This window comes from Myzus persicae, unplaced genomic scaffold (assembly GCF_001856785.1).
Source record: "Myzus persicae strain clone G006 unplaced genomic scaffold, MPER_G0061.0, whole genome shotgun sequence".
Classification (NCBI taxonomy): domain Eukaryota; kingdom Metazoa; phylum Arthropoda; class Insecta; order Hemiptera; family Aphididae; genus Myzus; species Myzus persicae.
This window is the reverse complement of record NW_019100769.1, coordinates 83439-109895: the sequence shown is the minus strand read 5'-3', so window position 1 is coordinate 109895 and position 26457 is coordinate 83439. Positions and strand designations below refer to the sequence as shown.

Genomic DNA, 26457 nt, shown 5'->3' with positions numbered 1-26457 from the left:
CAAATTTTTTGTTCACAGTATGAATTATTTGCTTCGAACGGTTATTTTCAATACTTATTAGTTATACAAATTGAACATTTAATACATTTTTAACTACAAAATAATTTGCAAATTTTCAATTGGAATTTTTTTCGGGAGTCATTTTTTCGTCGAGGCGATTGGTCCCTTCGATCCAGGCGGACTGGTCTCCAGGATGCTAGAGAGTCCGGTAAATTGGGAGGTGGTGGCCAAATTCGGGATGGACGTGATGTCTAAGAAAGAGGAGGCTGAGCGTGAGAAGCAGTTCCGACAGGGTGTCGCTCTGTCCAGGCGTCGATGGTGACGGGGACTGCATCTAAAAAACTTAAATTTAGCAAAAATATTTATTTAAAAATAAATAATTAAAATTAAAAAAATAAATAAATCTTTATCTTTGTATTAGAAAACAAATTAACTTCACTTCCGAAAGATTTTATGGATTTTATGTATTTTCTGAAAAATAAAATATAAACGATATTTACAAATAATTAAAAAAAAAATTAGTTAATTAATTAAATACGTATATAAGATAAGAATTATTTTTTTTTTAATTCTATCAAAAACAAAAAAACACATGTAATAACACCATTTCCATACATTTCTAAAATCAAATAACTTACTTACATATTTTATTTTTTTAACTTTTTTGACATTTATTGAATGATCATCCTACTTGTGTTAAAAAAAGATTTTCTCTTAAAAGCACAAAAAAATAACTGTCCAGCAACTATGGTAGCTGTGAAATTTTTATATTTCCCTGATTACACTATTCAAGGAAGCTCATCAACTAATTGGAGATCTATAAAACAGGTACATGAAAACCCAAAATAGTTTACTAATTTAAAGAATTTAGCCTATTTAAAAATTATTTTAATATTAGTTTAAATGATAAAAGTATAAAACACAGGTAAATATAACTTTGTAATTTACAGATGATAAAAAAGTCTAAAAACGAGTTAAAATTAGAAAATTTACAAATAAATGCTAAAGAAAAATATTTAATACCTCTGTCACTTCCTTCCGTACACAATCATGCTATAGGAACATCTCTTTTAGATCTACCTATTGATAGTTAAATATTAAAAGAAATTTCCCGTTTGGTGAATAATGGATTTTCTAATATTAAGATTGTGTCATCTATGTTAAAGGATAATATTGAAAGAACATGTGCAACTGCACTTTCTTCAATATCACGAGCGTTTTATCCTGATATTATTATTTATATTTTTTTTTTAGTAAGTACAATTGACCAACATTTTTATCGAAAGACAATTTTAATTACACTATATAGGTATATATATTTAAATTAATTAATACTGTTTACAGTTTTGTACTGTTAATTTAAATCATTTGTATATTTTATCATTTTTATATATCTGTGGTATAGACAGACCCAGTTCACGACCGTGGTGGTAGTGACTACATCGTGGTTATGATAAAAAATACGCTTTGTAGAAGCTCTTTGGTCCCAGTGTCCCACTGATGGTAAGGTTGATGTCGGGAGGGAGTTAACCTTATACCTTATACCGCAAGATAAAACGAACGATGGGCCAACGAAATGAACAAACGTTGTTGAAATAATAAAATGTGCGTATCATTATTCATTATTATTTATTATTATTATTAAAATACTAATAACTCCTATCAGAAACGGTGTCTTATGTTTTAACTTCTGTGTTCGGTGATATAAAGCATTTATTATTATATTTCCAAATAATTTCATTTATTTGAAATTTTACAAAATATACATAAGTATTTTTTTTTCACCTATCGAGTTTACAGTTATTATTTGTTCAATCTTTCTGTTTCTTCATTAAAATCGATTACATATTAAGCTCAACGGTTTTTTGTAAGATATTCTCCGTAGTTATAAGCCACCAATAATAAGGTACGTATCTATTATACTAAGGTATATAATATATCTTTAAATGTTGATATTACACACGAAATTAAACTATACTAGGTTCACATTTGTAAAATACATTCGGCGTCATCGTCGGTTGTACCCTACTGTGTTGTCTGTGGTATCTTAGCTGGAAACATGATAAGTGAAGAGTCAGAGATTTCCTTGATTAACATAAAGTTATGTTTGGGTACTATGACTATGCACACTTTTTCGGTGTACATAGATCTGCAATCGCCCGTCAGCATATTGAGAAACAAAATGTATGAAAAGGATGACACTCTGAAGAAAGATAATTTTATATTGGTTTATTGTGGAAATATTATGGAAGACCATTCTCCTATTTATATGTACGATGTTATGAACGGAGCTACTGTGCATTTATTCAAAAAAATGAAGATCGATACTAGAGAATTTCCAAAATGTGGGGAATGGGATGGTCCAGGACTCGTGAAAGTGGGTGTAGCTTTACGTTCACTCTCATTGAATTGTTCATACAAATGTGCATTGATGAAAATTAGCAAGACAAAACTGATAAATGAGATAATCTTGCATATTCCTGAACTAAGAGAAGATCCTGTAGGAATTACTCTTCTTCAACATCCTGAGCTTTTAGTCAAACTCAATGATATTGATGCGGTGAAACGCCTTGCGGACAATCATAAAGGTTTGGCAATGGCTGCATTTCAATTGACTGCAGTTGTTCATGAGAGAGCTTTGCAGGTAACTTTATTGAACATCTTTAATGCCTGCTTTTATTTATACTAATGTGGACGTTTTTTCATTATGTGTTAGAACCACTTGGCATCAGATGTGTTGGCCAGATCTATGTCTGCTGGCAGTGATGATGAAATGGAAGATCTAGATGATTCATCCCCTGGATCGGACACTAACAATCAACCATTGAATAGAAACTTACCTTATGCCATCACTGCCGCACAGTTGGCAACAGCTATAGCAAATGTAACGACTCAACAACCACAGCCAAGCACTAGTGGTGCAAGTACATCAACTGCAAATACAGGAAATGTGCTTGTGACTCCAAATACCACACAAAGTCAACCGACTACGCCAGCAGTTGATTATACACATCAATTAGGAATAATGAGAGAAATGGGTCTGTACAATGAACCTTTAAACCTTCAAGGATTGCGACTAGGAGGTGGTAGCTTGGAAACTGCTATTGAATTAGTATTAAGTGGTTTTGATATTTTAGATACAGATGATTCAAACCCTCTATTTTAATATCATAAAACAATGATATGTATAATATTGTATTATAATGGTTTTATAAATAAGCAATAATTAACATTTAGTTATAATTCTTGTATTCAATTTTTATCTTTAATTTGTCAACATATATTTAAAGACAAATAAAATATTATTAAATTACATATTTATTACTTATTGAATTTAAGTATAAATATCATAACTTTGTAATGATTTAATTTAATATTTGGACAATTTAAACAAAATATTAATTTTCATTCAACTTATAAGACATGTTTCCAGCTAAGTTTACTGTGTTTTGTGTGTGATACCATGAACTACCTATACTATTATATTAATAATTTTATTTTGTATTTATTTATATAATATCTACATAATATGTTAAAGGGATGTTTTATTTATTATATTATTTATCAGAAAATAAAGATAAACAAAAATATATAAACGATAGCTGTAGGTATTCATAGAGCATTATGCTATTTTAGTATCGTTTTATATTGATGTAATTTGTGTATTAGAGATACATATGTTTCAAGTGGTTCAGCAAATAATAATGAAAAGACAGTTATATATTTAAAATAAAAATGAACAAAATATTGTATATACTTAATAGGTACTAACTTTATTTTTATGTGCATTAACTGAATAAATGATTGTGGCAGTAATTTAATTTTTAAGATCATATTTTACCAGGGTTATTGACGATAAGAAATCTATACTGAACATAATTAATAAATATCAAAAATATCAAATTGAGTTGTAAATACATTTAAGTTCATACATTTATGATGTATGTAACATAGTTTATCATTTTATTTTTCACTGTCTGTGTATTTTGTTTCCCTTAATAATAATTATAAAAATTGTCAGGTAAAACTAACATTTATCATTTATACATAAATTATAAATTTATACATCATTTATAATTTATGTATATTATAATATATAATACCAGTATTTTTTTTCTATATATTTAAGTGTTAATTTAGTACAGTAGTGCTAGTGTTATTGGTGTAAGTAAATAAAAAATAGGACATTTATGTTAAGTTCTTACACAACGTATTAAATATAGTGGTATAGATTTTAGATTATGATGAATATAATACAATTTATCATATACAGGCATACAGCTAAATTCAATTTTAATAATTGGGCAAGTTACTTCTTTCAAATGTACCTTATTATTGGTTAAGTCTTAGTTGTCTTCTAATGTATACCATGATTAATTATTGCACACAAATAACGATTCTGAACATTGCAGACTGTATGTTAGGCTCTTTTTCTATTATTTCCGCATACTATACTTATAATTCTATTAGTAATTTATTTTAATACATTAAGTTTTATTTGTTAGATTTAGCTAATTTTTGCCTGTAATATTACTTACCTAATATTAATTATAATAACATTTTATATTTTTATCACATATTATTGTTATAACTTATAAGAGAATACCAACCAACTACTAGAAGAACACTAGAACGGTTAGAACTAACTAAAAATTATAGTTATAGAAGTTATAATATGCATTTTAATAATGCACAATATTTGTTAGGTGTCTACCTATTTTTCTATCCCTTTTTAATGTAAAATGTAAATTCGGGCGTTGACTCGACCAGAAAAAGTTCCTGCCCCTCCCCCTCTAAATAGGTATTGGACATTAAATTAGTAGAATAGTATTATAATTATGGTAGCAACCAAAATATAATTTTAACATTTTTTTTGAAATGTGTCAAGTAAAATTGTTGACAAAATTACGAAATTTTTAATTTCTGATACATATAGCTAATATTGATGATTGGACATTTAATACAATAGGTTTCTTTAAGGGTTTTACTTACAGCAACCTAAAAATCTCAAAAATGCAATCAAACGTTTTTTTTTCTATAGACCTTTCAAGTTCAATAATTTGTCATATTAAATATTTATTGAAAAAATAACGATTTTAGTTGGGTATTTGGTTTTAAATCAATTAATACTATTTGGCGGGACCTAAATTTTTTGTTACTATGTGTATAATAGTATTATTATTTACTACGATGACATTTTCAAAATATTTAGATTGATTTTAAGCTATTTGATATTTCTACAATTATAAAAACACGAATGTACCTTTCAACGGTAAGCGTGTCGGTATTGATTTATAACTTGATATCAGTTATTGTAATATCAAGCATGAGATTTGTTTTTGTAAACAATTAGTCAACCAAATAACGAAAATAATAGTCTTTTGTTTTGAGAAATGAAAATATGTATACCTACACACCGTTGATTTAAAAAAAACTCATTATAATATGTGAAAGTAGAAAAAAATGCAGGTTTTGACTAATTTGTTATGCAACCGAGGGTCAGCTAAATGGTTAAAACTGGAATTTCTATAATATTTCATTATTAACATTTTTTGAAAACTTGCTTAGGTAGATATTAGTGTAGGATTTACCTTAAAATTATATCTTTAATAATTCGGAATTTGATTTTCTAAAAATTGCATTTTGTCTCAAATTTCTTTCCAGTGTAGCTTTTATTGTATTGGAGATTATTACAAGACTCGTAGGAGCAGCTTGTACACGAATGCAATGTATTTAACTAGGTGTCTAGGTATTATTAATATATTTATGAGTTATGTATTTAAGATTTTAATGAGTGAAGTGGTACAAGGGCCCTACGTCCCCGCAAAATGTTGGTCTACTATAGTCCGCCCATGGAGCATAAAGACTTTCCAAATATGTATTTATGTTCTAACTACTTACATACAATTTTAATCTTAATTGATAATGTAAATTGGCTTACTACTTGGTATACTATGAATTTCCACGACCATATTAAGCAAACATATTATTTGAAAAATTAAAGGTCTGTTTTCTGGTATTTGAACGGATAAGTACTGCTGTGTAGTGTAGTATTTTATACTTACCTGTTAACCGTCATAACTTTATAAGTAGGTATAGCCGGTAAGATGAAAAAATCGGTCAAGTGGCGTTCGTAGTTTAGATGGATTTTTAATCTTAAACACCTACACGCGACTGAACTGGTAAACTAATTTTTTTTAACTCATCAATATAGACAAATTTAAGTCAAGTTTTAAGTTAAACATCACTTAAATTTTTATTTTTAACTTGTACCTATAATTAGTTTTTTTGCAATTTTAGACCAAATCAACCCAATAAATGGTCAAAACTCAAATTTCTATAATATTTCATTATTTATTTAAATTTGCTATTCATTTGCTAATGTAATCATTACCTAATTTCAAGATGAATCCGAAACTTAACCAGCCGTAATTGATCAATGTTTACTTAATTTAAAAATTGGTGTTATGAAAGTGTGAACAACAATGAAAATGAACTGTATTATAAAGCACACATTAAATATAATAATAGGTCTTCCTAACGTAGTGCATGCCCGTACCACGATTTCGGAGAGGCTCCCTGAATATCTCCCCGTTTGGTTGTCTAAAATGTATTTAACATTTTGTTGACTCAGCTTATTTACTTCATTGATCTAAATGTATGTTGCCGCATACAACAAGGGTTATTTCAAGAAGAAAAATGTTTTGATTTTTTGATAGTTGTGAAATTGTTATAAAAATTAGAACTGTTTTAACTACCTAGCGTTACGGAATTTCGGTAATATATTATTATGATTTATAATAGATATATTATGACTAGAGCTTCAGCCTTCAGGTACAAACGTTATAATTTTAATCTGTGATTTTTCTGTCAATATTAGGTACCTTTTATAGATTCGTTATTCATAGACCTAGCATAACATATATATGAATAAACCAGAAACAACAAAATTGTCTCCACTCAAACAGCAGACATCATAATAATATAAAATAATATGTGTATGTTCACTGTAATATACAATATAATCTAATTTGTTAATTGTATACAGTCAGTTGTACATTTTTTTTGTGTATACCTACATTATTATATTTTATAAAGCGTATATTATTATTGTCGTCTGACCCCGCGGAGTTAGGTCAGAATATGATTATCCGCAATGTTGATATGTCTATGCACGTACTATGACGTAGGTATGCGATGAAAACGTTTAGAATGAGTAGTTTCCACGAAGAATTTTGCGGTCAACGAAATGCCCGGAATTTACTTTATCATCATAATAATAATTACTGTACAGGATTCCGTGTGGAGGACCGCTGTTATCGTTATACGCGTTCTTAACCATGCGGATTGATAATTCATATTAACTGGATGTACTACCTGTTGTACCTACTACCTAGACAGGTGCATAGACAGAAATTATAAACAATCTGTTTAATAATGCAAACAATTAAAATACATTGCAGTTGTTCAATATTATATTTAAGAAAGAATGAAGTGTAGTAAATGTCGAAAACTATAACGATAGGTATACTGTAGGTGTATAGCTCTAGCTAAAGCGGTGGTTAATTAGGGGGGTAGTTGTCCCCTTTGGGATTCTTATATACGGTTTTTTTGTGTTTCATGTCTTTGGTTACGAGTCAATCATAATAGTTTAATCTATATTATTATTGCAGTTGTTGTTTGCTGTTAGATTATTTAACATTTGTCATTTTTTCTAAAAACACACCGATGAGTTTCTGTCAAAAACTACCGAAGGAAAACTCTTCACACTCATTGTACTTGCACAGAATTTAAATGTGGCGCTGTGCTTAATGTATATATTTACCAAAACGTATAGGTTAGGTATCTATTTTCACTAGGTAAACCTTTTGGTGCCGTTATCGTCATTTCGAAAACGAATGTTGACTCACGGCATATAGGTATATGTACACAATTATTATGTTGTATTCAAAATATGTAATTATAAAAGAAAATGTGTTTGTTCGCAGATTTTTCGAGTTTAACCGCGTTTATCGATTAAACACCATATTCCGTATTGGATAATGGCACCACTTCATATTGCGAAAAAAAAACCGTAAGCATACCTACCGTTATATTACAGCATAATATTGTCTACAACTACACTGCGTTGAAATTCATTGTGACAGCTGTACATAAATATTAATCAAATTTATTTTCGCGTCTTTGTAGAACCTATGTACCTCCCCAAGGTGTCCGCTGCCAAAAGTGCCTGGAATTCGGTCATTGGACTTACGAGTGCAAAGGAAAGAGAAAATTTGCCGACCGCCCTACTCGCACGACGTTACTCAAAAGGAATTTGAACAAGGACAGGCCCGCCAATCAGTTCTTATCCAAGTACGTGGTTTAACACAATTTTATAATTATGTATCGATATGATATGGTTCTGATGTATATTTTATTGAAGAAACCGTTTGTGATTTTATTCGTATTCAAATATCGTGGTGGTTTTTGATTTTCGAACAAATAACAATCGATAAATCATGGGGCGTAGTCAGGATTTCGTTCTGGAGGGGGGGGCTGATAATTTGTTATTTAGGATACACTTAACTAGGATTCCTCACGTCCTCATAAGTTTGATATGCTGATGCCGTAATGGATATTGGCGTATAATATATTTTAGACTCTTAATATTTATACAAGTTATGATTTTTATACATGATTACGTTTATTTAATACGTTTACAGAACAATTAAAATGTGCTTATCTTTAAATTTTCGTAAGATTTCGGGGAGGGCTTCATCTTCCCCTAGACAATGGCGGTATATGTATGTATTTTATTTTTATTTTTTTATTTTATATTCATCGTTTTGCTTCAACAACAATGGTTATTACTTATTAGAGTAAAGTGTGTTTAATTTTTTTTTAATTACACATTTTTTCTTTATTATATTTCTAAATTAGTTTGAATAAATCTGATTTAAAAAAAAAAAATGTTGTTCAATTCTGCTTGAGTTCATAGGATTTCAACGAGGTGTCTGGTAAATTGCATTCTTTTCTTGTGTTTTCATATTTGAGACGATTTATTAGAATATGCTTAATAGTAATTTTGGTTTCACATGCGGTACATATTGGAGAGGCTTCTTTGGCCATTAAGAAACCATAGCTTTGGGTGGCCTATTCTTAGTCTGTTTAAGACTGATTCTTTGTATGTATTGTCTAATCGAATAACGACATTATTTGAAGGTCCTCAAAAGACGAGAAATCAAAGAAAAAACTGAAAGACGCCAAATGGAAAAAGAAAAATGTAAACTCTTCCGACTCAGGAAGCGACAGTGACGGTTCTTCGAGCAGCGACAGCAGCAGTAGCAGCAGCAGTGACGATAGCGACACTGATAGTGGCAGCAGTAGCAGTAGTAGCAGCAGCAGCAGCAGTAGCAGCAGCAGTGACGATAGCGACACTGATAGTGGCAGCAGTAGCAGTAGTAGCAGCAGCAGCAGCAGTAGCAGCAGCAGTAGTGGTGGCAGTAAAAGTAGCAGTAGCAATAGCAGCAGCAACAACCGCAAGAAGAGAAGCAAATCTGGAAAGAAAAAATAAACTTTAAACTATTATAACTAGCCTTACAATGCGATGTATGTATATGCATTATGCACGGTATGTGCTATTGTGCTCGTCCGCACTACGCACCACCGTTTATTATGCATATAGTATGTTTTTTACTATATTTTATACTTATAATTACGATAAAAAAATTAAATGATATTTTTGAAACGAAACTTAACTATTACAAAAAAAACTATGTTATTGCGACGAATCCGCAGACATGCCGATAATCTGTGACCTATCATCTTCGGATTCTGACATAGTGGTGTCGCCACTGCTGCAGGACGAGCAGGACGAAGTGCTACTTGATGATGACGACGACGACGACGACGACGACGAAGAGGAGCAGTCGTCGTCATCGTCTCCGTCCGATTCCTGCACACCACAGCCAATGGTCTTGTTTGATTCGTTGTTCGTCGTCGATAACGTCTGCTGATGCTGCAAACTTATCCTGCAGCAATATGGGTTTAGGAAACTCACGTTGGTTAAAAAAATAACGAAAAACAATTATCTAGTTAATTGTATGCATATAGATATAATTATATATTAATATACATGTATATTATATATATGGACGTTGATCAGTAGTAGTATAGTTATTGAAGTTCAGTGGTGTATTTAAGGTGTGGGCGATGTGTAGTGGTTATTTTTTAATTATCATTAAATCAAATAAAAAATAATATACACTTCGTTGATTGGTGGTGAATGTGCCACATTTGCTTTAGCCAATATACTCCACTGTAATATTATAAGACTACCTATAACGTATATAGAATATATATATATTATAAACCTACTCAATGTATTATAATATAGTTATAAACATATAGGACATGATGAGTTCTAAAATATTATTGTAGGTACAAATTATATTTAAAAAAAAATTGAAAACCCGAAAACCTTTGTTTGACGATTTAAAAATAAAGGATGAAATCGTTTGAAAGTTTGTCTTTATATGTAGTTATACTACAGAGTACAGGACAATATTATTGCAGAATATGCGAGCAAATAAACTAGGTTTTTAAAATTGGTTCTTTGCCTCTTTGGGAATGTTAACAATTCAAAAAACAATGATTTGATTAATCCACAATTCACCTAAGCTTAATTGGTGCCCACACAATGCCTCATAATAATATTATGCTGTATTGTCTCCGTCTTAACCACCACATTTTGTTGTTAGTTTTTAATGTTATAGTAAATTTACCTATATTATCAACATTAAAGATACGAATGTTATCCGTGTTCTTTTGTCAGATATTTTTCGTAAATTTAATTTCAAAACGAGATATAAGCATTTTAAAATTTTAAAATTTTACACGCACGTAACTGCTTTATAACTCAATTTAAAAAAACTGACAAGAGAACAGCTAAACCCAGATTAAGTTCTTACTTTTAAATTGTATAAGTCTGCAGGTGCCAGTTTTTCAACGAACTATGATTAGTAAAGTTACATTTTTTCATTCATATCTTGTATTATATTGTATTATGTATACATATTTTACAGTATGTGTCGACACGTTTTTTTAAATCTAATATGGGGGTACACCATACACGAAGTCAGTTTTTCGGATGGTCTGATAGAGCCGACTGGCAAATTCTCTCAAATTTTTGGCGTCTCCCTTAACTAGAGCGTGGGCTGGCAATTTCGTGAAAACATACGTACAGTCTACATGTTTTTTTATCATGATGAGGGATGAGGGATGAAATTGCAAGAATAAGAAAAAAACATATTATGGACGAAAGACGATAATATAAATGTATATAATATTATTATATTCAGGAGCAAACATTTAAACATATAAAAGAAAAGTAATTTGGATCGTAGGAATATTGATTGTATTGTCAATAAAAATTATAACTAATAAAATTTTTTCCTGTTTTTTTGATTTAAGTTTTTTTAATTATTTATTTATAAGAATAATTAAAATCCCTCCCCTCAAATGTAGTATGTAAGTTCTGGTGACAAAAATATGAATGTTCCATCATATTCAGTGTAAAACAATATACATATCTACGACTTCTAAAAAACAGATCAAAACAATACATCTACATAAATTATGTTATTATTGATATTTTTATTGACGCAACAACAATTTTTGAAAGCCCATTTTTTCCAGTTTTTAGTATAATTTTTAATGTAAAAAAAGAGTGGATTTTTTTCAAACACTTTCAGATTCAGTGCCTTAAAAGTTATAACATTTATAACAAACATAAAAAAAATTTAATGGGAATAGTAACCGCTAGGAAAAGTACTTAGGTACTGAGGTTACTAAAGATATTTTAATATTATTCTGTATTATTGTAAATTTTTAAATATATGTACTAAATAGATCTCCCCTGTTCCCCCTCAAATGAGGCCCTGCAGCAGTGTTCTTCACTTATTTTGTCCGTAAGAAAATCAAGTCAAATCAAACACGAATAGTATGAGAAAAAAGTGTTGTAAAACGATTACACTATTATCTACATTCAGACAAGCGGAACAAACTTTTTTTTCCTGAGGACCAACAGCTGCAGAGCGGCGGTCTTCTTGTTGTGAGGACACGTCTCGTCGTCGGGGCACGTGCACGCGTCCGCGTTGGACACGACCGCGATATGTCGGTCGCGGTCATACGACAGGCAACGGAGGCACAGCTGCGGTGCCAGACACTGTTCGTCTTGATCCATGATGATGATGCGCGACCACCCGTAGTACAATATATATTGTAATATAATAATATGTAATGCGAATATAATAATAATAATAACAATAATATGATAATAAATTGTTGTAATTAATAGTTCGTTATTTGTACACGATTATTAGATTAAGATCTTACGTCATAAGACTTGTTATATTTATAAAGTTTATCTGTTTAAATGTAGTATTATAGTATTGTACTGTGATTACTGTCGTACAACTAAGTACAGTGACGACGACGACGACGATGAGGCGCCGCGCCGTCGCCGACACGCGGCCGTCTGTCTTATGTAATATATATTATTGTACTAAAACGGCTTTTGGCTTTTATCAGGATGTTGCCGATCAACACTGGTGCGACGAGAGTATCCGACACATTTAGAATCCCAACCCTGTATCCCCACCACGACCCCGACCATGGGTCGATTTTTGGGCAAAATTTCAAAAAAAAAAACGTATAATGTACAATTTTAATAATAATAATAATAATAATGATAAATGTGTGAGTATACAACGGAAATCATGAAACATAATATATGCCATGCAGGCCTGGAAGAGGGGATGAGGTGCGTTTAGAATTGTTTGACATAACTTGTCGTGTATAAATGGTCTTTTTTACACCTCGACTTCATAATTTCTTGTTTATTTGACAATTTTAAATGCATAAAAAAAACTAGGCTCGTTTCCAAATGGGAGTGAGGAGGGGATTGTGCATACATGCCACACGGTCACTCTAATAAGGAGGAGCGATTTATATATAATATTTTATATAGTTATCATACCTATTCGTAGATAATAAATAATAATACATAGAAATGGATAGGAAATCACTCAATCTCAAAATTGCTGACCATTATTGGATTTTTAGAAGCTAATGTGTGTTAGTAATTAAATATGGTGCCATGGTGGGATGGGGCATCGCCCTCTCGTGGCACCAGAGTTAAAAACCAAAAATATGTACCAAATTATCTATATTTCAAGAGAATTTGTAGTTTTCAAAAACTTTAAATTTATCCAAGTACCTATTTAACTAATTTATTCCGTATTTTCCAGAATGGAAGTAAGTTGACGGTGTTCAAAAAATATTTCGGAAACCTGAAACAAAAATTATGATGTAAAAACAATGCCGCCGAGTGCAGATTGCAGCAATACTCATCTTAATACTACTATATGTAGTAGGGCTTAATAATTTACTTAATACTTAATTATTTAATAAGAGACTTTTTTTCAGGGTTTTTTTTTCCCGCATTCGCTTTGAGTGGGTCCCTCTGCACTCTCTCGGAAATAGCTGTTAGTAGAGGTGGTATTTTGTACACAAGTATAGATAATATATTGCTATCATATAGATATCATATACGTATAAATTATAGAAGTTGTGCAACGCGTGAAATAAAAAATGCAATTTCTGGGATTAAATATACAAAACTCGTTTCGTCCAACACGACTGTTTACTATACAGTGTATAGCTATACGAATAAAAAAGAAAGTATACACATTATAATAATATTTTTTATACAGGTATATCCTTTTTTTCGATTTATAAATATTATTAAATATATAACGCAATAATAAATACCGACAGTGTAAAATAATATCATTTAGCTGGGACTCGGGGTGACGTTAACTGCACCTGTTGCAGTCCTCGGCGAGTCGTGATAATCCACTCGCAGACTTGTCGGATAATATATATTACATATATTATATATACCTATAGTTCCTACTTACCTACCTATTAAAGCATTAATATGTTTCCGAATCGATTATTACAGAGTGTAAAATAAAACCTATATCCGATAATTATCGGTTCTCGCCGAATATATTTAAACGAGTGCATATAAATACACGCTTAATTAAATTTACTGGTAAATTATTATAGTTCCAACTGTGATTTGTTGAAGATAATATTTTATAACTACTATACCTAATATTGTACGCACGATTACACCTATATTTCCATACTTTATTGGTACACTCTTTCGCCTCGAATCGAACATATTAATATGTGCCACCCAATCATAAATCATAATATCATATATTTATCAAGTTCTGCAGTCATTTGACCGTGCCCGGTGCACAAACTCGAATAACTACTAATTTAACCTAATTAAATTTATTTTTTCTCCAAGATTGTTTTATGCGGTTTCTCAACTTACTGGTAATCGAAAATTCGACCCGACTGAAAATTTGGCCCCCATGTTTCTGCCATTTCTAGACATTTCAACTCCTCTGAAAAAAAATCTATACTTTTTATATGTTGAAAATCTATTTTATGTATGATAAGTTATTATTTTGAATTCAAATTAATAAAAGGAAATTATATTTTACTACCTAATATTTAGATCGCTCACAGTTATGTATTTATGCACCGACTTTTAAAACTAGGTAAATGTCTTGTTAGAAATGGGTAGTAGGGTCTTATTTATACAAAACGTACAATCAATATATTATAACTATGGAAGACATATAAACAAATCAAACATAGCATATAATATAATAGAAAATAAACATTTTTCTCTGAGGGCTTTAGTCCGGGATTTATGTCAAATATATTATTTGTTTACTTATAGGTAAGATGTAAAAGAAAAATATTGAAGAATAATCTGATCGACAGCGTGAGACAATAATTGTCTACGAGTTTACTGTATTCATAAAACGGAACCTAACTAGGCTGGTTTAAAACGATAAGCTACCATTATGTCTAAAACAACTCTTGAATATTCTGTTTAAAATAAACTGGGAACAAATCCAATTCGGGTGTACACCATCGAAAACCGATTATCGAACGTTATGTTAGTCTGCAACTGAAGCTAATTTTTCATCTGAATCGTGTGTATGGTTAAAATTTCTCTCATTTTACAAATATATTTGTTCGCCGAACTAATATGTTTTAACTATACAACAATGGTTGGAGAAAATATTCTTAAACATAGTGTAGTATTATATGTAATTAGTTTACTTTTAAAAATTGGTACTCGGCAAGCCTCAATGTTTTTTCTTTAGATCCTTAAAATAGTTTAGTGTTCAGATCTTCTATTATTTCATGGCATCTACTGGTTTTACTGATATTCTGCCAAAAAAAACCCCCGTGTAGCTACATATACTTAGCTGCTCCAGGTGCGTCGGAACTAAAATAAACAGTTTTTAATTTTATTAATATTATAATAACATGATATCGAATGTATAATTTTCCATTAGTCATTACTCATTACCTAACTATAAAATATATTTAACCATTCATCAAAGCCAAAATATTAATACATACAAAAAATATTTATACATTATACAATTATATGTAGTCAATTTATAATTAATAATAATAGAAATAATGAATATTATTTTTTTTTTAAAGTAATGACCTACATTTGAACAAAATCTGTGTTTTCCTCTTTCGTATTTCTATATTTTATTTCAAACACAGTTGTGTCCGACTAAAGTTTGTTTCCTGGTCTTCTGTGTACTTATGTTTCTAATTTTAATGTAAATATTTCATTGTACTTCCGATAAAACATTTAAAAAATTTTGAATACTCGGATGTGGAATTTAGAAGTTGTTTTTGAAACGTCATTGAAAAGATTCGACAGCATCATATTGTTATTCGTTCTATCGTTAGTCTCTATTATGAGCTATATTATGACGCATGTGTGGGAAATCTCACATCGTCACAAATATAATTGTCCAAAATGTAATCGGCAAAGTATGTTATATATTTACTGTGACATATTACTCAAAAAGTCACCAAGAAGTAGTTACCAACTTCGTCTAGATAATACTAGATTTAAACATAAAGGCCGAATGACGGATATTTTAAAAATATACTTATTACCTAGTCATTTTTAACAATTATTATGATATCTAAATAGTGATTAGTGACAATACACCTCACCGTAAGCTCTTATGCTCTACTATAAAGGAAGTTCATAAAAAATAGTTGAGTGGTGGCTCAGTTACCGGGTTACCTGCTGTAGGTACATTTTATAAATGTAAATTTTTAGTGACCCAGTTACCGTACTCCTTTTTGGCCCGATTCCCGGGCTCCCAATATTATAACAATTGTCATAAAAAATAGTATTCTCTAGAAGGTTTTGTTGCTGTTTTAATATTCTAAAACGATAATTATGAGCATTTTTAAACTATAATATTAATTATTGTACGTATGCATAAAAGTTATAACTCACTTTAAAATTAGAATATAAAAATAAAACGGACAAGAGATCAATAATATTCTTACTTTTAAATTTTAATTAATGTGAGCGATAGTTAATAGGTAAATGAACTGTAATGTTAGAACTAACCAGACAAATCGGACCCTGCTGACTGCTGAACGCAAAATTACGTGTTGTACGTCTGTAAGCCGGAGATAATCATACATCATGTTTTCTTAAACGGAATAGCCTTGCAATTTCGATGAAAAAATATGGCCAGTTTAAAGTTCATTAAAGTTTACGAAGAGTTCATATACATGACGTGTAGATTTTACTTTGAAACAGGCACTCCTTTATGTATTATCTGCTTAAAGAATTAATAATTATAAATAAATACATAAATGTAGGTATATAGGTATACGTTTTAACAAACCTCCTTCTTTGTTTTTAAATTTTGACATTCCGTAAATGGTAAATATTGTGTTATTATTGAATTTAAAGTATTTATTATTTAATCGTTAAAATTTTAAATATTGCCGTGTGGAAAAAAATCAAACGTGCTGTGATTCAGATTTCTACCAACAATTAATGACTGTTCTAGAAGTAAAATGCACGTATAGATATAAATAATATAAATATTATAAAGTGCATATTATAGGTACCAGAGGTACCTATATCAAATATTTTTTTAATTTTATGATTTATAATTATATCATGAATCATGATAAATATTTTAACTGCTCATTTAACATACATTTATTACACAGATCTATTAAATACTATTAGTTTGTTTTTAATAGGGAATTAATTAAAATAGTATTATAATGTGGGGTACTATGGACCTTTAACATAACATAATATTAAATGCTATTTAAATGACCCATAATTCATAAATATTAAACATTATATTGATAAAAGTTATTTAATCAAATTAATCAAATTATTATAACATAATTCAACATCGTTAAAACCTATATAGGTTCCTATAAATAAATATTGTTGCCTTTAGCTTAAAGGGGCTTGATTTTTAGACACCTATAGACGAAAACAAAAATAAATGTAGTTTTATTTCGATTTTGCTTCTCTTATAATTTATATCGTGATAATATTATTATCAGCCATTAGACTATTTTAGATTGTATTATAGGCAGTGGCGTAGCCAGGATTTTTTTTTCGGGGGGGAGGGGGGCTGATCATTTTTTTACACAGCGGTGGTTTAGTTTTTGATCGAATACCATAGACCATTAAATCATTTTTAAATTTTATTAACATTTCGGGGGGGGCTGCAGCCCTCTCAGCCTCCCCCCTGGCTACGCCACTAATTACAGGCCGTCGTAAACGAGTACCATTGGCCATTATATACTCAAGTAGTATACATAAAGTCAGATTTTAAACATAATTAAATATTTTTCTTTCTACAGTGGACGCCGCTTATAAGACTCACGGATATAATAAGGTTCAGTCGCTAATTAGACTCAAAATTGCCTGATACGGTCCGGACGCATCCAAATACGTTATAAAAAATTTGGTTATAAGACTCAACAATTCGTTTATAAGACTCAAGTTTTGTAAAAAAAAAATGGTAAAAAATAAACATTTTTGGTCAAAATTTAGAAATAAATTAATGTTTTTTGCTTTATTATGTGTGTATGTACAATAAATTGTATCGTCTTTCACATTTTCCAATATATTTCCGGAATATTAGTTTATAACTAAAAAAAAAAACAAAATCACAATTTTTTTCATAAATAATAAATAGGTACATTATACATCATACATCTTTCATAATTTTTTATTAATGCATATAATCATTTTTTACATGTATTGTAATTTAAATTTTTTTAACCATTAACTTTAATTAGCACCTATACTTTTGGTCGAACTGTAGATACTCCACAATTAATAACAATAATTGGTGCCCAATACTGTACCTATATTGTATGAAAGTCAGACATGTTTGTGTTTAGCGATCATCATTTATGAAGTTAAGAGGACAAAAACCCTCGACATAACTTTTTTATGGATGCTTGTCAGTTATGGATCTATTTGACGGAAATATAGAAAGATCTAGTAGATTCACATTACGCATATTATTATTCACCAACATAAGTGGAAATCCATTAAAATTTCAGAGGGGGCAACGTTTTTAACACCAGTGTGAGCCGGGGGCTTTGATTCCATGCAACTAAAAACTGTCTGTTTTTTTGGGGAGAGGCTAATTTGATATTTAGGGATGCTAAGCCCTCTCTCCTGATTTTCGTCTATTTATACAAGCATGTTAACCTCATACTATCCTTTAATAATGCATTTATTACAATTCTTAACTCTGGAATTCTTGTTATTTAGGCATATAATGATATATTAGAAGACCTTATTTTCAAATACTTAGATTGTTTTAACATTTAAAGACTGTACTGTGGCAGTAAGCACAAACTTTTATTAATTATTAAGCAGATGAAATCGTTGAAATATCTCAATTTAAATTCTAATAAGTATTTTTAGAGTTATTGAAGTCTCTTATTTATGTAGTAATAAGGATAATAGTTCTTAATAATAGGCAGCCAATAGGTTTACGTAAAATATGAAGTACTTGAATGTAATATTCAGTCTAGTAAAGTAGTAACTACCTACTTTATTATAACAGGTCCTCATACCATTTTTACAAATTATACAAATTCATAAATTAATATTATCAACTATACTTCTCAAACCATAATTCTTCACCCTCTACATATTCTAAGTATTTTTTTGGAGACTACTAACCTTAGATTAGTAATAGTTATTAGAGGAGAAATGGAGGATGTGATAATATTTGGCGAATAAAGCTAAATATTACATACATATTATGTAATATCGATATACATATAAATATTAAATGCTAACAAATAAGAGTACCTATATACCTATTGTGAGGTATAACGTGAAAAACAATATAAAAATGTATTTTGTGTCAATTTTTTTTATTATAAGAGTTATTATCTGAAATCTATAGGCTCGGCTATGATTGCAATTGCGAGTAAATTTTATGTTACTAAAAATTATTGTTATAACGATTTGGTACCGAAATCAATTACGCAAGCACATAGCAAAAGTATATTTTCTGTCAAACTTATAATATACTTAAACTATTCATTTACAAACGAACTTGTCTTGGTAAATAGAGCAATGTTTAAATTACGAAAATTGATGATTTATCGACGTTTATAATCACAGTGAGCTTATACTTTAATGGTGTGAATTACAGGAATGATGTTTACGAGGATAAATGTAATAATAATTATATAGGATAGAAGTATATCACGAAAATAATTGTATTATGTTTGATATTTAGACGTTATTCAGGAAAAAAAAGAAACCAGAGGCTACATATTATATTTATATAACATAGCTGGTGGTGTTATGCATTTATACCTGTCCATGGCACACCCCTATCGCCTAGTGAACGTCCCTGAAAAGTATGTAAATGCTCTATATATTGTCAAATATAAGATATGAGATATCGTGTGGTTAATGACTGTATATTGATATTTGTAATCGAACGGTAATTAGATTTAAAATCATTTTGGACATGTTGTACTGTCTGATGGTCAATTATTATTTAAATCTGTATAAACTGCAGAGCGAATATTATCACTTTTAATATATTCTGAGATTTTAATAATTAGTAATAATGTTTTGGTTCTGTGAAATTATAAGTGTTTTAAAATTCTTTTGTGATTGTGTACTTGGAATTTTGTCTTTAAAAAATTGTTTCTGAACTAAATATAAGATTCCAATCGGTTTATTGCTTTCAAACAACTCGTTTAAAATAATGATAAATGACAATTTTTAAAACAATAATGTCGTTTACTGTGTATCTATTAAATAATTTCTCTAATATAATATACTATTCTAGTATTATGTATAATTTGTAATTTATAAGACCATTACATTATTTTTAATATTTATTATTTACTCACTTTTTAATCAATAGATAATAGAAATGGATTTGTATTTAATTCAACATTTTTTTACTAAAATTGATATAAACATTTTTTGTCAACAGAAGTTGTAAGACTTTTGAAACGAACATATTAACTATTGTTATATTAACTAACAAATTAGTTCATTGGGATATTCAATTTATTATACATTATATCATATTTTATCATGGTATTGGTATAAATATAATTTTTTATGACTATAATTATTTATTATCAATTTTCTTCAAAATATTCAACTACTTGATTGCATTATTTTGCATCCAAGAACTTCTTAATATTTAAGTAAGTATAGAGTACCTATAAACTTCTAAAGAAATAGTTAACAATATATTGTTATAAAATATCAAGTACTTAGTTTTAATAATAATACTGATTCAAAAAAATGATGTTAGAAAAACCATGTGACAATATTTATGTATTTAATATAATTTCAATCAAATCTTTTTAGAAGTTTTATCGATGGGGCATAGAAGTAAGATTCGAAATAATGTCATGATATTATAATATTTTAATTTTAAAAAACACTTTAGTAGGCACTCTGCAGTAAACGTGATAATTTTTTACAAGTTCCTGGGAACCGGTCCGACAACCGTTATAATTTAAAGATCAAAAAATAGCAAGTTGCTTTTTTAATATACGACTACCTCGTTAGTTTTCATGTTTATTGCAGTTGGTTCCTTTGTAAGCCAAAATATTTTTCTTCGTTAAGATCGACGGCAGTAGATATAATAACATAATATATTAAGATATTAAATTTCAGGACAATATACTATTATAATATAATAACAACATGCATGGTACATTGGTACATATTATAATATACGTATGTATAGCGTATATTAACTAGAGCAGTATTATTGTATGAATGTTAAAATGTTAATTATTGCCTTGTGCGTGTATAATGAATAATAATAATTTGTATTATAATGTGGATGTTTTTTATATTGTATGACAGAGATTATTCGGGGGCCACCGTTCTAAATTGTAAAATGTAAAATGTAAATATTATGCCCTCGGCCGGATACGAATTTTTTATTCCGTATTGCAGGCACATATGCGATGTATTATGCTTTCCACGAATAAGAGCATATGAGATAGCTTATATCACGTACCTACAAGAGGGGGGCATACCCATAAAAAAAATATTGAAGGGGGAGGGGGGAATTTTTAAAATACCTCACTTTAAAAGCTTAAAACTATCAAAAGTCCAAAAGTAAAGCAAAATTAAATATGATTTTTTTTATGCTCAGCGAAAGAGGACTTATTTCAATGTTGCCCAATTAGATAATATGGTGAATGTGAACCACTAGTGTTATCAGTCGAAAGGCACTTGGCAGGTTTAATGCATCATTCAAATGTTCGAAGACATGCATGAATGCATTATGGGAGGTAGGGATGTAATACTTAAAAGTGCGTATGACACTATACGGCACATAGGTACCATAATATATTAATATATTATATAAATATAAAATATTGTTATCGTGGAAGTGGTGGCTATAATATTTCGAAAGAATCCCAATTTTCAAATTATACTTTCACGACGACGAAGTGAATATTTACCTAAACATGTTAAATTATGTTTCAAATACCTTCAATGGCAGGTGATTGGTCTAGAAACCAACAGCGGACAGATTAAAATGTCTACTGTAGAGTTAATTGTAATTGTTGGTATACTTACTTTGAGCATATAAAAATTAGTAATATTTCAATTAGGTAATAATAAAATATGTAAAAATCAGGAGTAGTAAAAGAATTCATTGTACAATTGTTCTTGTCATTAATTCAGGTTGTATGTGTATGAAACACATAAGTTTTATATAGTTTATCACTTTTACATTGCAAGTTCTAACAGTACAGCGCATATATATACAACAATTTTCAGATTCATGTGAACTTTCCAATGCATAAATTTCGCAATTAATAATAAATATCTGTCTTTGATTCTTATATAAATTCAACAATATTTTTATCATTACTTACACAAAATTAGAATTTTATTTTCTTATGAAACGTTAACACACAATATCGTCACTGTAAATACCACGCGCGATACTATACTTCAATTATTCGATATTTCTACAATACATTTACTGATAAACCAAATTAGGTGCGAGATACATAATATAGTATTATAGTCGAGTAATCTGTCTCATCTTACTCATTATTAGTAGAACACAATAATATTATATTGGACACGTGTCGGTATTATATAATTTAGCATAATATAACTGATGTGAGTAAGTAAAATTTATCAGGTAAATTCCAACAATAGAAATTGAAAGTGTGTCGCAGATTACGTTATATACTCGTATGAGTCGTATGCCATTCTGTTGTGGTGCGAATTACCAAAAAAAATTAGGTGTATTTTAGTGTTTAGATGTATGCCTCTAAGACTTTAATCACACAATACATTAGAATCTCAAGAAATCCATTCAAGAAGAATCAAAACCTTATTACAAGTCTCCACAGCAGTTTATAACCACCCACCCGAATCCACATATAAAAAAACTAGTAGTCCCTATGTGATTCCAGGTAATCCCCCAAGACATCTCAAAAAAAAAAAAATGGGGTCGTGATCTGTTAGATATGACTTGTCTACCAACAAAATAAGGCTAAAAGAAATTGTTAATCCAAACTAGGTATTAAAATAGATAGGTATAGCTTGTAAGCTTTGGTCTGGCCCAAAGGCAGGAAATCAATTTTTTAATTATTATTTTTGATGGTGAATTAAATGAGGGTTTCATTAATTTAAATTATTTTTTTATTTCGGCTTTACTTTCTCTGGATCAATAAGTACATTACATTTTATTGGCCATTGAACATTTCCTGACTTCCTAAAGAGCCCCCCCCCCAAAAAAAAAATTAATTAGTGACTCCTGATTAAACAAGTACCATATAATTTACCTGACTGGTTTATATTTTAATATATAAATATATAATTGCCCATATTACAATATATTAAATCTACGGAACCTTTTGAATCAATAAAAATATTATAATAATGGTCGTACATGTTATAACACATAATATAGAAAACGGAAATATGTTTATTTGTTTCGTTTATCGATACCTACAACAGATATAACACTATATAATATTAAGAGGCCGATTAAACGCGTGCAGCGCGTGGCACGCAATCGATCGAGCACACCACGGCTGATGTATGTATAAGAAATGCATTAATATAATAGAGATTTATTTAGGTCGTCGTGTTCTCGTGTGTGCCTAATTATAAAAACAATATTGTTTTATATTATACGAACAATAATTATTGTTAAATCGTATATTATAATAAACAGACGCTCGTTTAAAACGCGTGTAAAGTTACTCATTTATAATATACCAACGTCATAAAATATGCATATTATACAGGTGCAGATATTACGTTATTATATTATTAGATTGTGGTTCACTCGTCGCGTGCACGATTGACGGGTCTCGTCATTCATCGCTACGAGGCAGCCTAGCGCGAGCACGTTCGTCTTCGTGGCCGCTAATTAATCAATTATGTATAATATATCAAAATAATATCATAATATAATAATGTTACACGTCGTTTCGCGTCGCACTATATAGTCTGATACGTCCGTGTTGTATGCGCATTGCCGCCTACATATTATGTATAAATATACGTACCTATGTAGTGCAGTTGACGCTGTATACATTTCACTCTAGAATTAGGTAGGTATAGGTAGCAGTATCGTATTTGTAAGTTACCGCCTACAAAGTTGGCGTGGGCAGGAATGTCGGACGGAAGAGGATCAACGTGTTTATAGTGAAAAAAAAAATAATAATAATAAGAAAACAATAGTAATCCGCAACACTTGTGGTTTCATACTTTTATGACAATCGATAGGAATTGATCAATATAATCGTCGTTTGGTTTTTATAAACATATTATACAGCGTTGGTTAGAGTGTGCTGCAGTACGAAATTGGAAAGTATGTATGCGGTGGCTAGAGTGGCCTGCAGCGACTGTATAATGAAAATTAATTTTTATTTTCAAATTTTGTCGTGAGTTTTTGAAACTATTGTAAAAAAATCTAAAATTTACTTTTATTAAATTACTTACAAATTAAAAGATTTTTTGATTTCTAATTTGCAAGTAAGATATCAGAATCGATTTTATAATAATATTTTTTAACATATAATATAATTAACCGTCAACGAAATTTCCTATGTACCTACAGCTATAAATTATAATTTATAATACCATTAATTATATGAATAATTTATTATACAATCAATGGTATCAGTTAGGTGTAGTATCATAAAATGCAATACAAAACATTGAGGAAACAAAGTTTTTTTTGTGCCACTTATAAGACTTAAAGGGTAGACAAAAATTTGAGTGTTTAGAATGTACTAAATTCATTTTTCTAAAAATATTTAATTATATTACTTATTAACCTCATTTTTTAGGTTTAAGTGAATTATTTTTTTAATATTTAAATTTTAACGACACTGGGTGTTCTACAATATTTTTATAAATGAGACTATTTAATTTACCAAACTCTAAAAAAGTACGAAACGATTAATCAAAAATCAACGTCTTCAATAATTTGCGTAATAAATATTATAGGCATCTATCTTTAGTCAATCGTGTTCCAACGGTGTGACCTACTTTACTCTTATAAGCAACTTTACGAATAAAAAAAAAACTTGTTAGCCCAGGTCCAATGGTCCCTTTGATTCTTTTTCTCCGAAATGGTGATAAGTTCGTATCACATATCATGCTAATTTGGAATCATTGTTGCCAGAATTAATAGATAGAATCAGCGTTTTTTTTTGAAGAAGCAAACTTATTTAATTAAGTGATTTTTATTAATTTCCCATGGATCATTATACAAATTATACCTCCCCCCACCGATTAACCATCAGAAAAATGTAAAATATCCACGATCTGCAGACTGCAGTCGACGGTTTAGTATAATATAATGTATTATGTATGTATACAATATGCAAAAAAAAAAAAGAGACGACTATACAACATGATCGTCTTGCACGTAACAATAAACTTAACAATTATTGCACATACTTATAGTTTTAGACAGTGTTATTGTATATATTATATAAATCAAACGCGCGTGTGCCCTTGATCACCGGTGTGGCCGGTGTAGGTGTAGGACAAAACGTATATGCACATATTAATAAAATTATCATCACATCACTGGTATGTACAATATATATTAGGTTCGATATTTATTTAATGCAAAAGTGCAGTGTAAACATTTAGTACATGCGTACATTAGCGGAGGGTGAGATTAAACAGAACAGGTTATACTGTTGAGATTGATATTAAATGACAACAACTTCGTATGTATGTTAAAATATTGATGATACATCGTATCATAATATACTGTAAATTATGTATAAATAGTATTGTTTGGTAAAAATAAAAGATAAAACATTGTTGTTCGGAGCCAAGGTTGGTATTATATAGGTACGTACGATCTGCGTATATCGCGCGAATAACAAACGTATGTATAACGTTTTACTCTGTACATATATAGTCATAACAATGACGTAGGTAATATATATGATTCAATTGGTTCAATCGAGTCGGATAATGAGAATAATATATGGTCCAACAGAGAAAATACGGAGACAGACCTGAAGGAGATCGAATAATGAGTGCCTGTAAATAATGGCTGTGCGTATACAATACAATATTATACGTATATATAGAATACACGCACGCAGCCTACACAATATGGAATGCAATCGCTTGTACTATACGATCATTGTACTGCAGAAATATTGTTGTAATATTGTATGTGCCCGATAATGATATATATATATATTATTTAATATAACATTATTACGTGGTACACACTTGTGCGGTGTTGAGCTGTTATTGTTTTCACGCGCGCCGGCCATCGTCCGCCGCGATGTACACCTATAGATATATACCTATATACAAACCGCAGATATACCTATTATGTTATTATAATTATGTATACTATGCCTACGTGTGTGTGTGTGTGTGTGTGTGTGTGTGTGTGTGTGTGTGTGTGTGTGTGTGTTGCCTCCCGTATTATAAATACTACGCGTCACAATCGAAGTCCACGGCACTCGTTTTGAGTACCA

General features: G+C 29.9%; 3 protein-coding genes across 3 annotated transcripts; 2 read left to right on the top strand and 1 right to left on the bottom strand.

Annotated features, from left to right (window-relative positions):
* The first annotated feature begins 1641 nt into the window (after positions 1–1641).
* On the top strand, positions 1642–3248 carry LOC111042862 (ubiquitin-like protein 7). The gene is made up of 3 exons (XM_022327570.1): positions 1642–1906; positions 1982–2644; positions 2717–3248. Exons 2-3 carry the CDS (start codon positions 2060–2062, stop codon positions 3164–3166), a joined length of 1035 nt encoding a protein of 344 aa, XP_022183262.1. The 5' UTR covers positions 1642–1906; positions 1982–2059; the 3' UTR covers positions 3167–3248.
* A 4794-nt stretch (positions 3249–8042) lies between these two features.
* On the top strand, positions 8043–9556 carry LOC111042861 (zinc finger CCHC domain-containing protein 10-like). The gene is made up of 3 exons (XM_022327569.1): positions 8043–8074; positions 8191–8355; positions 9205–9556. The coding sequence occupies exons 1-3, from the start codon at positions 8043–8045 to the stop codon at positions 9554–9556; spliced, it is 549 nt and encodes a 182-aa protein (XP_022183261.1).
* LOC111042863 (suppressor protein SRP40-like) lies at positions 9423–13068 on the bottom strand. The gene is made up of 3 exons (XM_022327571.1): positions 12048–13068; positions 9742–10013; positions 9423–9539 (listed from the first exon to the last, which is right to left on the bottom strand). The coding sequence occupies exons 1-2, from the start codon at positions 12224–12226 to the stop codon at positions 9761–9763; spliced, it is 432 nt and encodes a 143-aa protein (XP_022183263.1). The 5' UTR covers positions 12227–13068; the 3' UTR covers positions 9423–9539; positions 9742–9760.
* Positions 13069–26457: the final 13389 nt, after the last annotated feature.